Here is a 14,979-nt window from a genome sequence, read left to right as displayed (position 1 = left end):
AGCACAGCACACACGGTCACAGATAGACTTCTTCTCCAGTGCCTCACCTGCCAGGTTGTGGTGAGTTGTGGTCCTCTGGGCGTTCCGTACTGAAGGCGGGATTATGTACATGTATGGGCACAGGTAAAAGGAGAGTTAAGTAAACTATGCCTGCTGGCTAAAGACAAGCTGTAGTTCGAGTCATTCCTGACTAATCTAAAAATTACCACATGGTGTCAGAAGTGGTGCCTCTTCAATGATGTGCGTTTTATTCCTGATGTAAACGAAATTAACGTCACAAGAACTGCATAGCGAGGATTAAGCATTGATTTGTATTCGAAATGTCCGACACAGAGAGGGAACGCGCGGGAGGCTCCGCTGCAGCTAGCTACGATGGAGAGGTGTTTCGCATAAACCCACCAGAAAAGTTTGACTGCAGAGATATTCAAAACTGGCCCAAATGGATCCGACGGTTTGAGAGGTACAGGGTTGTATCGGGGTTGGCTAAAAGGGAAGAAGCTTTTCAAGTTAATACGTTGATATATTCTATGGGAGATGAATCCGAAGATATTTTAAATGCATCAGAGCTAACGGAAGGGGACAAGTTGGTCTACGAAAAAGTAAAAACGTGCTTTGACGCCCATTTCATTGGAGAACACAATGTCATTTTCGAAAGGGCAAAGTTTAATATGCGTAAACAGGAACCGGGAGAAACGGCAGATAGCTTTATCACCGCGGTTCACAAACAGGCGGATTATTGCAAGTTCGGGGCTCTCAGAGATGAACTGATCCGCGATCGCATTGTTGTCGGCATAAGAGATGTCACCCTCTCCGAGAAATTACAGATGGATGCAAAACTGACCCTGACTACAGCGGTACAGCGAGTAAAACAGAGCGAAACTGTGAAATAACAACAGGGGTTGCTGCGCGGTGCGAGTGGCCAGGCGCCCATTAAAGAGCCTAGTGAAGAGATGCACGTGCTTTCACTTGCCCAGAAGAAAGAGGGGAGTGCACAACAGAGAGCTAAACAGAACAAGTATGCTACATCATCTGTCTGTTATAGATGTGGGAGGGCTCAGTCACACAATTGGAAAGACTGTCCTGCCAAAGAGGCTACATGCAGGAAATGTCACAAACGAGGACACTTTGCAGCCGTCTGCAAGTCTAAGCAGCCTGTACACGAGGTGCCAGATGAAGAGGAACTCTGCCAGGACAGCCTGTTTCTAGGTGAGGTGAGGTCAGACAGCACTGGCTGGTACTCAGACGTCAAACTGAATGGCACTGTAGTTTCCTTTAAACTAGATACAGGGGCAGCGGTGACCGCCATTCCTACCAGACTGTATAGCTATAAAAGAGACGGCCCCCTACTGCACACCCCCTAAAAACTGTTTGGCCCAAATTCTGCCAGGCTGGCGGTGGTAGGGAAGATTCAGTGTAGTCTTGAAAGCAAGAACAGAGATTCGACTCAGCCAGTGTTTATCATCGATAATTTAGCCAGGCCACTGCTGGGCTTACCAGCACTTACAGCACTACACCTTGTTGAGCGAATGGAGGAAATTGACACACCAGAAGTGAATGGGGAACCAGAGAAAACATTCAAAAAGAAATTCCCAAAGGTGTTCATGGGATTAGGGAGACTAGAAGGTGACTACCGTATCCGCCTGAGAGAAGATGCGGTCCCCTATGCCCTTACAACCCCTCGCCGTGTGCCAATACCCCTAACTGAAAAAGTCAAAGAGGAACTGAAAAGGATGGAGGAAATGGGGGTCATCTCCAGAATAGAGAAACCCACTGAGTGGTGTGCGAGGATTGTAGTAGTCCCAAAACCCAGTGGCAAAATCAGACTTTGTGTTGACCTCACCAAGCTCAATGAAAGCGTGTGCAGAGAAAGACATATCTTGCCTTCAGTGGACCAGTCATTAGCACAGCTGAATGGTGCACAATTTTTCACAAAATTGGATGTACGTAGTGGCTTTTGGCAAATACCATTAGCACAAGAATGTAGGGAACTAACAACATTTATTACTCCCTTTGGCCGTTTCTGTTTCAATGTACTCCCTTTTGGGATAAATTCTGGGCCAGAACATTTTCAAAGACACATGTCCCAGCTCTTGGCGGGTCTTAAAGGGGTTATATGCCATGCAGATGATGTTCTTGTATCTGGAGAAAATACAGCGGAGCATGATGAGCAGCTCACAGCTGTCCTGACACGACTTCAAGAGGCAGGACTAACACTAAATGAGAAATGCACCTTTGCACAGTCGGAAGTTGTGTTTGTAGGACATAAAATCAGTGCAGCAGGCATTGAACCTGACCCTGACAAAATCAGAGCCATTACAGACATGCCTGTGCCACAGAACACAGCAGACATTAGGCGGTTTTTGGGGATGGTGACATATGTTGCAAAATTCATTCCTCACTTTGCAGATTTGACCAAACCGCTCAGAGATCTGCTGGTAAAAGACAATGATTGGTCCTGGCGTCATATACAGCAGACAGCCTTTGACAAGCTCAAGAATGAGCTGACATCACCAACGGTCTTGGCTCAATACAGACCACAGGCCAAGACAAAGGTGTCTGCGGATGCATCGTCCTTTGGCCTTGGGGCAATCTTAATGCAGAGAGACGAAAACATGCAGTGGCGTCCAGTTGCCTACATTTCTCGGAGCCTTTCTGAGACAGAGCAACGATATGCCCAGGTGGAAAAGGAGGCACTGGCCGTCACCTGGGCCTGTGAGAGGCTAAGTTCATACCTCATTGGATTACAGTTCACAATAGAAACTGACCATAAACCCCTCATCGCACTGTTGGGGACAAAAGCACTGGATGACTTACCTCCCAGGATTCAGCGATTCCGCCTGCGATTGCTTAGGTTTACATACAACATTGTGCATGTTCCCGGAAAAGCCCTCATCACAGCAGACACACTGTCCAGAGCTCCGATAAGGCGTCCAATGACAGCAGAAGAAACACAGATGGAAGGGGAAGTACAGATTTTCGTTAACACAGTACATGACAGCTTACCTGCATCTCAGTCCAAACTCCAGCAGATAGCTGAACATCAGCGGCAGGACGCCATATGCAGTCAGCTGATCCTTCAGTGCAAAAGAGGCTGACCATGACAAGAGGAGCTTCCCCAGCAACTGAAGGCTTATTGGGTTCACCAAGGGGAGTTACACATGAATGGTGATCTTTTGATGAAAGGACAACGTATTGTCATTCCAGAGACACTGCAAAATGAAATACTTGCCCGACTGCATGAGGGACATATGGGGATATCCAAATGCAAGCTGAGAGCTCAGCAGTCTGTGTGGTGGTTAGGCCTGAGTGCTCAAATCACAAAAGTCGTGGCCCAGTGTGAGATATGTGCTAAGCACCAACAGCTACACCCAGAGCCGATGATACTCTCAGAGCTGCCTAAACGGCCTTGGCAGAAAATCGGCGCAGATATGTTTTACTGGCAAAATGACTCTTATTTACTGGTAGTAGACTACTATTCAAGATATATTGAAATAATGAAGACACCTGTAACTACGTCAGCAGGGGTAACTAATGGCCTGAAATCTATTTTTGCTAGACATGGGGTGCCTGAAATTTTGATAACAGATAATGGACCTCAGTTTTCTTCTAGCTCTTTCTCCCTTTTTGCCACAGACTACGACTTCAGACACGTCACCAGCAGCCCATTCTTCGCCCAGAGCAACGGGGAGGCAGAGAGGGCTGTTAAAACAGTGAAAAGCCTCTTGAAGAAGAACAATGACCCCTACAAAGCCCTATTGGCATACCGGGTCACACCGCTGCATCAAGGCCCTTCACCAGCTGAACTCCTAATGGGCAGAAGGCTGCGCTCACCATTGCCAGTCTCACCGGGACAACTTAAACCACAATGGCCAAACCAAAAGAAATTTGCAGACAAGGACAAGGAGTTAAAACAGGCACAGACACGGGCCTACAATAAAAGGCATAGAGCTGGGGTCAGGCCAGAGCTAATAGCAGGTCAGCGGGTCTGGATTACAAACACCCACGAGCCTGCTACGGTGCTAAGACAAGCAGACACTCCCCGTTCCTTTGTTGTGGAGACCGATTCGGAAGTGGTGAGAAGAAACAAGGCACATCTCAGACCCTTACAAGACATACAAACCCCTGCACAGACTGAGGGGGAGACAGAACAGACAGCAGGACCAGAAGAGAGAGAGGGCGAGCAGGTGGAACGGGCTCAACCAAGGAGGGAGGTGAAGGCACCAGCATGGCTTAAAGATTATGTACAATAGTAAGACAGAATAATTGAAAGGGTGTGAAATGTTATTTTGGGGTTTTCTCAGGAGTCCTGTTTTAAGTGTCAGACTATAGGTTTTCAGTAGTTCATGTTTTTGTTAAGATTTTATCACTACTTTGGGGGAAAGGGAGATGTGGTGAGTTGTGGTCCTCTGGGCGTTCCGTACTGAAGGCGGGATTATGTACATGTATGGGCACAGGTAAAAGGAGAGTTAAGTAAACTATGCCTGCTGGCTAAAGACAAGCTGTAGTTTGAGTCATTCCTGACTAATCTAAAAATTACCACACAGGTCACATACACATCAAGTCAAATCGTACCGTTTGCCCTCTAAGCCCAACGTGAAATCATTTTGTTGTGCAGTAAAATGTCTCATACAGCACCAAACTACTAAGCATTTTAGCCGACTGGTCATCTGATAAACTAGTCGCTCTAGCCCAAATCAATGATAGATAACGTGAGGACGACCACATACAAATAATTAAGGTAGAGTTTGCAAATCTATTAAGCTGAACGTCTTCTGTTGTATAGGTTTTGGTAGGCAACATAAATTAACACATTCATTTGTGAACGAAGAAACGGGAAGTTCCCCATTACCTGTGAAAAATGCCCATCTGCATTCATGTAATGAAAACACTCAGTAGCCTATAACTCCTTCTCCTACTTTACAGTCTTTTTACTGTCTTAATTGTAGGCCTATATTGATTGACTAATTGCAAAATATATGCAACAAGGCCTGCAGACAGTGGAGGGTAAACAGAAGTTAACTGAAGGACATGACTGTATATAGTTAATATTGGATATGAATTTTATCAGTCGGCTGCGTGACTTTTTTCCATTGAAAACTCACGTTTAGAGAATGTTACAAATAAAAGTCAAATTTCATTCAACATGTGCTTGTAATTTTTTTATAATGAAGTGTTCCACGTGCGCTAAAAAGTGCCCCCCCCCCCCCCCCAAGCACTTGCCCCCCAAAATGTCTGTGCACACCACTGACAGTAAGATAAAGATGACATCTTTCAGTGTTGATTATTTGAATTCAATTTTCTCTGAGTCCAGTTTATTTTATTTTATTTTTTTGCCAGGTCATTTGTGATTGCTTTTTGCATTTTTTGCCAAACGGTTTCCTTAATGGTCATGCCTCCTGAAAAACCAAAACACTGAATCTGTGCAAGAAAGACTTGACTTTTGAACTATTTTTATGTTAACATATTTTTTATGTTACCTGGATCAGTGTAGCTCTAGTCAGAAAAGGTGGCTTAGTAAGCTGGACCCAGAAATACACAGAAGGCACTGCAAAAATGAAAACACTAAATCAATTAAATCATTCAGTGAAGTAAATCCATAAACACCTGCAAATGTGTGCTTTTATACATGATTTTTTAGTGTTGTCAGCCAGTTCATAAATCTGGGTGTAGTGTACCTGATCAATCATAAAAATGTATCTGTAACAGGACATCTCTGGCGCTATAATACTTAATTTGTGTCCATTTTACACCACCCCGGTGGCACGTAGTGTATATGACAGCTTTTATTATCATATGGACAATATTCCTTCCAGCAATAATATGATTAAAAAGCCACATAGTAGCATAACAAAATAACTAACACACTTAATAATTTGACCCTGACAAAATACAGGAAACTGGAAAGCCGAAACCTACATTGTTCACTCAGTGAGTAACCTCTGCAGCTTTTCTTTTTCTCTCTCTCATCTTTTCAGCGCCACGTTTACGTTTCGTAGTTTGTTTAGACCCTGGCTTAGACTGCTCCATCTTTACAGCAATGCGGACCTATTTTTTCACGTTTCAGTAGTGTGAACCGTGTGGCGGAGGGATCACATGATGAGTTAGACCCTCAGCAGTGTCAGTGTGCAACTGGCGTCTCTCTCTCTTGTCACTCGTGGGATACAAACAGGGAGATATCATTAATGTAGCATTAGTATGGATGAGGCTACTCGTGTCTACTTGTATTAATAAGTGACACAGCTGCTGTATGTTTTCGTAGTCCGGCCCAGATTTTCTGGGACAAGTTGTTTTTTTTTCTGATCTCCGCTGCATACCGTCAGCTCACATCAGCTGGCCCGGTCCGCGGCCGCGGTCCAACTCGTTCATGTGTTTACAGGCTCAGTCCGCGGCCGCTCTGAGCAGGTTAGTGTGACTGGAGCGGGGGAGGTAATAACACCGTTAAACAGCAGCGTGACTACGGGCCGGGGCCGCAGTGTGTGGCAATGACTCCTCCACGGGCCGAGTTAAACAACCGGTGGCCCACTAACCCATCGGCCCACCGGGGAAATCCCCGGTAGTAATGTATGCCAGTCCGCCCCTGCAGTCAACTAAAACCAGTTAGGATGGAATGATAAAAGAGAGCACAGTTATTTACTGGCAAGGGTAAAACAAACTGACTAGCAGACATTTGGAACCTCCACATATTAGAAACAAAGCAGTAGTGATATTTCTCAGGTCTTTCCGAGGATATTCACAAAAATATTTAACAATTGTTGACAAAAAAGTAAATTGGCAAAATAAATGGACAGTCCTCATTGTGAATTCAAGAGAAAAAAATGCTGACAACGCAAAATTATAGGTGTACGCTGTACACTGACATGAAAATACATCTAGGTAGGACATTCGATGGGTAGCACAGATTTTTATAACACCGGAGTGGATCTGATACATGTCCAGGGCCAGAGTAGGTGTGATAAATGTCCCGGCCCAAACTACTGAGATTAACATGGGCCAGCCCATGTGATTTGCACTTGAAGACTCGGCCAATTAGCAGTTTTAGTTATTGTCTAACTGCGTTACTATGACAACACGGGCAATTAGTAGTTTTAGTTATTATCTAACTGCGTCCCTACGACAACACGGCATATGACGTCACAATGCAGGAGACCTATAAAAGTCGCCACAGACGCGTTTAAACCACAGATCGTCGTGGTACAGCGTTTCAGCGTTATATTGTGCGAGTAAAAGAGTGATCGTATTCCAAGTGATCGTGTTTAAACAAATGATGAGGGTAAGTTCATGTTCCTTTGAGCTTTTTCCATAATCTCACTTTAGTCCGAGTAAGTTCGAGAGAGCCTAGCTTCTCAGTCGAGCATTTTCAAGTACTTTAGCCTAAATTCCAGCACTTTCAAACCTAGAACACAATGCAACATTAAAATTCATCAGGTAAATGTTCCCCTGTTTTTGAGGGGTGTTTCTTTATACTACCACATGTCGTTTCGGACAACACTGCAAAGAACGTGGAGGTTCGCGCGAGGTGTGCGGTGTGCGCGCTATGGTCAAGGGAAAGTATTCAGTCTTAACTGATACACGGCTGATCGGTTCATGTTTCAGTTTAGTTCACGGCCTCATGGACCAGGAGAGTGTTGTAGAAAATGTATAAATGTTGGGCTTATAAAATATAAATTATTATAAAATATAAATTACATTACAAATACAGTAATGCCTCCTTTATCGCATTCTGGAGATTCCAAAACTACCCGCAATAACCGAAAATAGAAACGGTATAATTATTTAAGTTTTTATACACTATATTAAGGCTTTATAAACCCTCCCCACACCTTTACATAAACCTTTCCCGTTCACTTAATAACCATTACCACACTGTTCTGTGCATGTGTGTGATGCTGGTTCTCGTTTCCGAGAGTAAATATGCACTATTTACTATAATTCGTACTGTTTTATTATTTATAACATTCCTTGTTATTATTAATACTTATAATATATTTTTATACATTTTGGGATTTTGTCATGTAAAAAATCATAAAATATGTATTTTTTCCTCCGATCGAATTCCGCAGACAACCGGCGAAAAAGTGATGACCCGCGAATTATTTTTCCCATTAATATCTTATAAAAACCCGTGAAAGAGTGAATTCACAAAAGCTGAAGCACGAACTGGCGCAGGATCACTGTAACATAATACAAAAAATAAGTATGAACTAACCTACAACTGAGTGCAAAATAAATATTAAATTAAGAGCAACATTAAGATAAAAACTGTACATTCAGATGAAAATATCAACTTAAATGTGCAATCAAAAAGAAAATGTGAGTGAGTGGCAGCGGAAACGCGAGTCACGTCCTTAGCAACAGTTCTCTGGGTGACTACGTTCAGTGAACGAATCAGAGAATGAACGAGAGATTTCAGTTCATGAACGAATCAGAGAGTGAACGAGAGCCAGATTAACGTTAATTATCCATATATGTAATGCTGCAGCCCGGAGCCCCGGTGGGCGTGGGTAAAGGGCGTATCATGTGTCAATCATTTTCGAATGCAGCCAATCAGATACTAGACTTTCGTTGTCAATCAATTTTTATTAAGCCAATTATCAGCCAGAGTTAGCTGTCAATCATTTTTTAATGCAGCCAATCATCTTAACAGATCTGCCAAAAGAAGGCGGAAACTGCACGGAGAAGCTCTTTAAACAGAAGTATATGCCGCTCTTACACAAAAGTAGCTGAATAAAAACATTAGAAGAGCCATGACTTTAGACATTTTAAAATCAAAGTTTAAAATACTTCTCACTTATTTTTCTGGAACGGCACTTTAATGTTTTTTCCTTTATTGCACGTATTGCATCATTTACATCATACATATATGTGGCGAGTGTAAATTGTTAGCGGAGGGGAGGTGTAAATGGACACAAATTAAGTATTATATCGCGATCGATCGCAAAGTATAAACGCCTCCGCCGAGCAGAGTGTTGAGGAGCGATTTCGACTGGAGGATCGTGCTCTATTTTTTATTATTAATTTTTAACTGATGCTGGTCCAGCGTGTCGCGTGCCACTGATTATGCCTCGGCGTGCCAACGGTGGCCCGCGTGCCATAGGTTGCCGACCCCTGATGTAGAGCCTTTGAATATTAAAACCATTGTCGAAATTAAGCTCAGATGTGACCAGTAATGTAGCGCAAGTAAAAGAAGAACACGATCACACAGTCTCATTGAAAATGTAGGAGTTAATGAATAAAGTGCACCAACGCAAAACCCGTGACATAATCCAAATAAAGTTTGAAGACCAGTATTGTTTTGATATAATCAGGCATTGCTTTTAATCCTCATAATTATGGAGAGCTAGCTATTGTATGCTCACCGTGTACATCTTTCGCCAAGAGAAATTCGTGGGCAGAGTTTAATTACATCTTTGCGGGAGTCATTGAGTTGGATTAACTCTGATTTGATCAACTCTGTCCGATAACTCCAACACTCCATCGTCATTTGATTATATCAAAACAATACTAGTCTTCAAACTTTATTTGGATTATGTCACGGGTTTTGCGTTGGTGCACTTTATTCATTAACTCCTACATTTTCAATGAGACTGTGTGATCGCGTCCTTCTTTTACTTTACTTGCTGAGCTTAATTTCGACAATGGTTATAATATTCAAAGGCTCTACAGCAGGGGTCGGCAACCTATGGCACGCGGGCCACCGTTGGCACGCCGAGGCATAATCAGTGGCACGCGACACGCTGGACCAGCATCGGCAAAAAAATTAATAATAAAAAATAGAGCACGATCCTCCAATCGAAGTCGCTCCTCAACGCTCTGCTCGGCGGAGGCGCTTATACATGGCGATCGATCGCGATATAATACATAATTTGTGTCCATTTACACCTCCCCTCCGCTACCAATTTACACTCGCCACATATATGTATGATGTAAATGATGCAATACGTGCAATAAAGGAAAAAACATTAAAGTGCCGTTCCAGAAAAATAAGTGAGAAGTATTTTAAACTTTGATTTTAAAATGTCTAAAGTCATGGCTCTTCTAATGTTTTTATTCAGCTACTTTTGTGTAAGAGCGGCATATACTTCTGTTTAAAGAGCTTCTCCGTGCAGTTTCCGCCTTCTTTTGGCAGATCTGTTAAGATGATTGGCTGCATTAAAAAATGATTGACAGCTAACTCTGGCTGATAATTGGCTTAATAAAAATTGATTGACAACGAAAGTCTAGTATCTGATTGGCTGCATTCGAAAATGATTGACACATGATACGCCCTTTACCCACGCCCACCGGGGCTCCGGCCTGCAGCATTACCCTTCTCTAATTATCCGGTTACATCCCAGTTACTTCATTTTACGGCCTCTTATCACATTTAAGATGTGTAACCAATTAATATTGGTTATTAACCATCTGAGGTCATCATTAAGATCGATTAATATTATCTCCTTGAGAGTCCAGCGGAGTTGAAAAAAAAATCTAAATTATAAAATGTTCGTATTCCCCCTATCGTGTCTGCGCGGATGTCCGCAGCCTGTATTATCTTCACAGGAAAGGGTAGCATTCTACAACGTGTTTAACGCATAATGTAGCCTACTTTAACATGATGTCGTCAATTATTTCTTCATGCTATGTTTACCCATGTCAGTAAGTTTATATATAGGCCTGCATGAGAAAATCAATAGTTTTCTATGGGACACTCGTAAAGCGTCACCAGTTTCCTCCCTTTTTAGCGCGTACACAACAATTCTAATAGCGCCACCTTGTGGAGGATTTTGAGAAATGCAAAATCGGTAATCATGAAACTCATTTTTTCTTCATTTTCTCTACTACAGTCTAAGAAAGCTGGGCCAGCAGAAGAGCTTCCTGCAGAGGGCTGTGATGCGTCTGCTCCCGGCGTGGAAAGCAAGCCGGCAAAGAAAGACCATAGCAGATGGTTTTCAGGTGAGATTTAGCGTGATGACATGTTACCAAAACGTGATGCATTATACGGGTATTTATTCATAACAGTATAATTTTCCATAATTTATGTTTTTAGTGACATTTGTTTATGGGCATCATTAGTGTTTGCCTCATAGATGTTTAAAGTAAATGTTTCTTTCACCACAGCTGTTTGCTGTACTAGAGTGGAGGAGGCAGTGATGGAGGATCTCAACACTCCTCCATGTGTCAAAAGTGATGGAGTCGTATCGACCTCTGGGACTAATGCAGCTGTTCTAACTGAAGAGTAAGTACTCACTCTCCACACATCACATACTCAATCTTTACATACATGTGCTGGAAGATTAAACTAGGTGACAATGTAACACTTTCTTTTCAGACTTTGGCAAGAGCTGAGGAATACACTGCCAAGCGATGTGAGTACGAATCTCTATCTCTCTGTCTTCATCTCTGCCTGTGTGTATGTCTGTCTGCAAGATGAGCCTTTGGCCATGTCTGGTCAGACCTTCATAACAGTACATGTTCTTTGCATTGGCATTTTACTTCTTAAAGAAATAATCAGCTTAAGGTTAAAAAAAGTAATAATTAAAAATCATTAAGCTTTTGGATACTGATGAACGTTTTATACTTGGCTTTAACCTAACTAGATGAAAATGGAGGATTTGATTGCAGTGCTGCAAAAAATCTCAGCATGGGTCAAAGTAGCAGTGAAGGAGGTGGTTGCTCCAGGTTTCGAGTCAGGCCTGTTAGGGGTGAGGTCCTCAGGAGGAACCTGTATCTCCAGCAGCCCTCATGAGGTGGAGCATGGAGAGACACATGATTCTCCCTCTCAGATCAACTGCGGACCGACGAGCAGGCGTAGTCGTGCCCCTCGTCCTTTAATGTATGCTACCTTGTGCATGTAAGTTAATACTCAGTCTGAAGGTTGGTGGTGAGTATTCATTTGGAGTATTGATATGCTGAGTTATTTACTCAGTTAAACTCGGTCCACGAGCACGGAGTTTAACAGTTTTGGCTTAATTTCTAATGTCATCAAGCCTGTGATTCCTTTATGTATTTTATAGTTTATTGGGAAACTTTCCTACTTTCAGCAGGTATGATGAGTACTCAAGAAGCAGCACATCATCTTTTTCAAAGCCTCTCAGGGTCGTCTTTGGCATCTCAGAGGACAGGATCTTCAGCCATATCTATGGAGAGGTCATGAGGGCCATTATGAATATGTTGCCACCTGAGATAAAGCATCTCGATATGAAAGAGACCAGCCGCGTCATATCCGCTATTGTGGATGACTCCCTAAAGCAGGTGAGGGACTAAAATGTTTTAGTTCATTTATTCTATTATTTTTATTATTATTCATGTTTTCCTCCATAGTTGATGTGTTTATATATCTATTAGCAATATATGCAGTGTGAGACCAAGGCCAGTGATCAGTGACTACAATCTTGTTTACTACTCTTGCACATGTTGTTACTCCAGATTAACTCATGTCTTGTGGACATTTATTGCAATACTGACCTCCATGAAGGTGTTACACTGCCTGTAAGCTACTTTGAGGACATCGCCCAAAATCTGATGCTTGCAGTTAAGACCAGGATGCTGGGATTTTTGGAATCCTGCACAATCACGAGTTGGTCAGCATCAGTACTGCTAAACTCCATCACCACCACAAAGAGCATTATTGAATGCCTATTGTCAGTGATTCCATTCTGTAAAGAGGAAATTGCTGGACAGCTAATTGGAAAGGATTTGTTTACATTTGTGAAGAAAAGGCTGGAGGTTTTGTGCATGAGGCAGATATTAACACCATCTGTCATGCATTTACAAGCCCTCAGTGACTTCATAATTTTAGACAGTTTTGAAGCAATTGGTGAAAAAGTTATCAGCAGTGGTGCCCTTGAGCAAAATGAGGAGTCTGAGTGTTCCTGGAAGGCACTGGACAGCATGCTCTCCATAGACTCCCTCAGGCAGTCCTCTCAGAAGCTCATCCCTATAGTGAGGAACTTGATGCTGGAAAGGATTGCGGCTCTGGACCAAGTAAAAGCACAAATGAGCTGCAAGGGGACTCGGTCAGTGTTGTCAGATACCTACCTTTCCAAGGAGGCACTCCAGTCAGGCATCGTGAGGAGCTTTGTGAACACAGCTACCGAAAAACTACTCCAACAAAGCCTTGGTCTGACGTCCTGCACCAAGCCTGACACTATATTTGGGCGCTACTGTTATGAAAGCATATCTGTGACGGAGGCTGACTTAGAAGTGGAGCAGTCACGACAGCGATGCTGCTCTGAGCTGTCAGCTGTGATTGCCCACACTGTGATCAGTGACCTCGCTGGCATCACCACCTCTAAGTCAGAACAGGACCGTACAGGCTCTGCTCTGCAGAGTGCTGCCCAGACGGTGGACGTGGGGCTGGAGAAGAAATCTTCTCGGTGGTTCAGGTGTCCAAGATTTCTGAAGCTGAGATTCAAGGTATCTGTTTTTAAAGTGTATTTATTCCCAGTCACACCATTAGCTTTAGACTCTGCTCTTCTGAATGATTTTCAACCATACATTTATGCTACCGTCAGAATCATATTTTGAATGATTTTTATCAAATTGTCTTCTCTTTTTAAAGAAACAGACAAACAAAGTGCGTGTTCACATGGAGGACCAGGTGGTGGACAAACATATTCCAGATGGTACGTGTTTTAGTATTTCTTTGGTGAAGTTTAATTCATGAGAGTATTATGCATAAAGAAGTGAGGGGTCCGTGGTATAGTAGTCTTCCATGGTTTAGTTGTCTTTCATGCTGCACAACTAATAGGGCATGAACAACAATAATGACAACAGCATGGAAGACTACACACAGCATCCCTCTCACACCGTCTATTTGCTTTGACCATTTCTTTGGCACATCTTTCCTCTTTAGCACCATCCACCTCTGACAAGACCATCCCTAAGCTCAGGAGAAAGTCGATGCGTACCAGACTGGCAACAGCTTTCTCCAAGATCTGCAGAAAATGAGGGAAAACACCTACTTATGTGATATTGCTGGAAGTAGAAAATGTGTTATTCAATTAAAATGGAAAAAAAAAGAAAAACAGACTGCTTGATTGTGACACCTGCATGGCTACACATGACATTAAAGAGTTAGACTTCTTATTATGGTACAATTCCCATTTTTATTGTACAGAAACTTAAAAGTGAACCCTTTGATAAGCTTCTACAAAACAAGACTCTCAGTAGAAGGCAATATGCATGACTATTGTTGGCAGATTGGACGGATGATTTCAAGCCCATCAATTGTTAAAAAGTCTAAATTCAGTAATAACAGTACTGCACAGCAGCATCCCCACCCCCAAATAGCAAAATAACTACCAATAATATTCTAGTTGGACCCCATCATCTCATAGAGAGAAATAGGGACTATCGTATCTAAATAAATATAATAATAATAATGAAACTAATTTGTATAATAGTTTGTTAAGCAAGGTCTATGGTAATTTACAAAAAAAGGATATGAAAGGATAATAAAGCCTATATGTACCTGAGATCAATCACATCAGGAAGGTATTTGCCTGTAACGCTGGCGAGGGAGGCAGGACTCCGAGACGAGCATACATTTCAATGGCTTTTATTTAGCCAAGAAGCTGCACAGTTAGCGCCTCTGCTGATGTCTCCCGTCAAAAGGAAACCTCTGTGAACTGAATGAAAAAATATTATATACTTAAAAATCTCTTGAATTTATCAAGATAGTAAATTGAACATGTACCTTCAACACTAAAACTCCACAGTGTCGAGGCGTCGTTCCCACGCGTTAATTATCTCGTTCCCAAAAAATGTAAAATTGGACACGAATTAAGTGTTATATTGCGATCGATCGATCGCCAGTGGTTGGCGCCAGAGCGAACTAGTAACTCATTGAATCATAGATATGGATCAGAGGTAAATAAACTAGATATTTTTTTGGCGTGAGATATCAAATGTGTGGCGTGTGAGCGTGTGAATACAAATGCGTGTGTCTCACGCGCAATGCGTGAGAGTTGGTAACCCTGTCACTTACCTAATTAATAT

At 42.5% G+C, this 14,979-nt stretch overlaps 1 protein-coding gene across 1 annotated transcript; it reads left to right on the top strand.

Moving 5' to 3' along the window:
- The first annotated feature begins 320 nt into the window (after nucleotides 1-320).
- On the top strand, nucleotides 321-13,967 carry LOC143487032 (uncharacterized). Its single transcript, XM_076986336.1, has 13 exons — nucleotides 321-460; nucleotides 1,043-1,216; nucleotides 1,388-1,914; nucleotides 2,407-2,712; nucleotides 3,634-3,767; nucleotides 10,824-10,932; nucleotides 11,098-11,215; nucleotides 11,309-11,345; nucleotides 11,577-11,830; nucleotides 12,021-12,231; nucleotides 12,406-13,395; nucleotides 13,541-13,604; nucleotides 13,835-13,967. Exons 1-13 carry the CDS (start codon nucleotides 321-323, stop codon nucleotides 13,927-13,929), a joined length of 3,159 nt encoding a protein of 1,052 aa, XP_076842451.1. The 3' UTR covers nucleotides 13,930-13,967.
- Nucleotides 13,968-14,979: the final 1,012 nt, after the last annotated feature.

This window comes from Brachyhypopomus gauderio, unplaced genomic scaffold (genome assembly GCF_052324685.1).
Source record: "Brachyhypopomus gauderio isolate BG-103 unplaced genomic scaffold, BGAUD_0.2 sc46, whole genome shotgun sequence".
Classification (NCBI taxonomy): Eukaryota; Metazoa; Chordata; class Actinopteri; order Gymnotiformes; family Hypopomidae; genus Brachyhypopomus; species Brachyhypopomus gauderio.
The sequence above is the reverse complement of the archived record's forward strand: the minus strand, read 5'-3'. Positions and strand labels throughout refer to the sequence as shown.

Excerpts from the sequence above, each read along its gene's own strand:
- LOC143487032 (XM_076986336.1), top strand. The coding sequence starts at position 321 with ATGTCCGACACAGAGAGGGAACGCGCGGGAGGCTCCGCTGCAGCTAGC. Across the intron at positions 1,217-1,387 it reads CTGTTTCTAGGTGAGGTGAG|GCTGGCGGTGGTAGGGAAGA; the intron begins GTCAGACAGCAC and ends AAATTCTGCCAG. Across the intron at positions 13,605-13,834 it reads GGACAAACATATTCCAGATG|CACCATCCACCTCTGACAAG; the intron begins GTACGTGTTTTA and ends TTTCCTCTTTAG.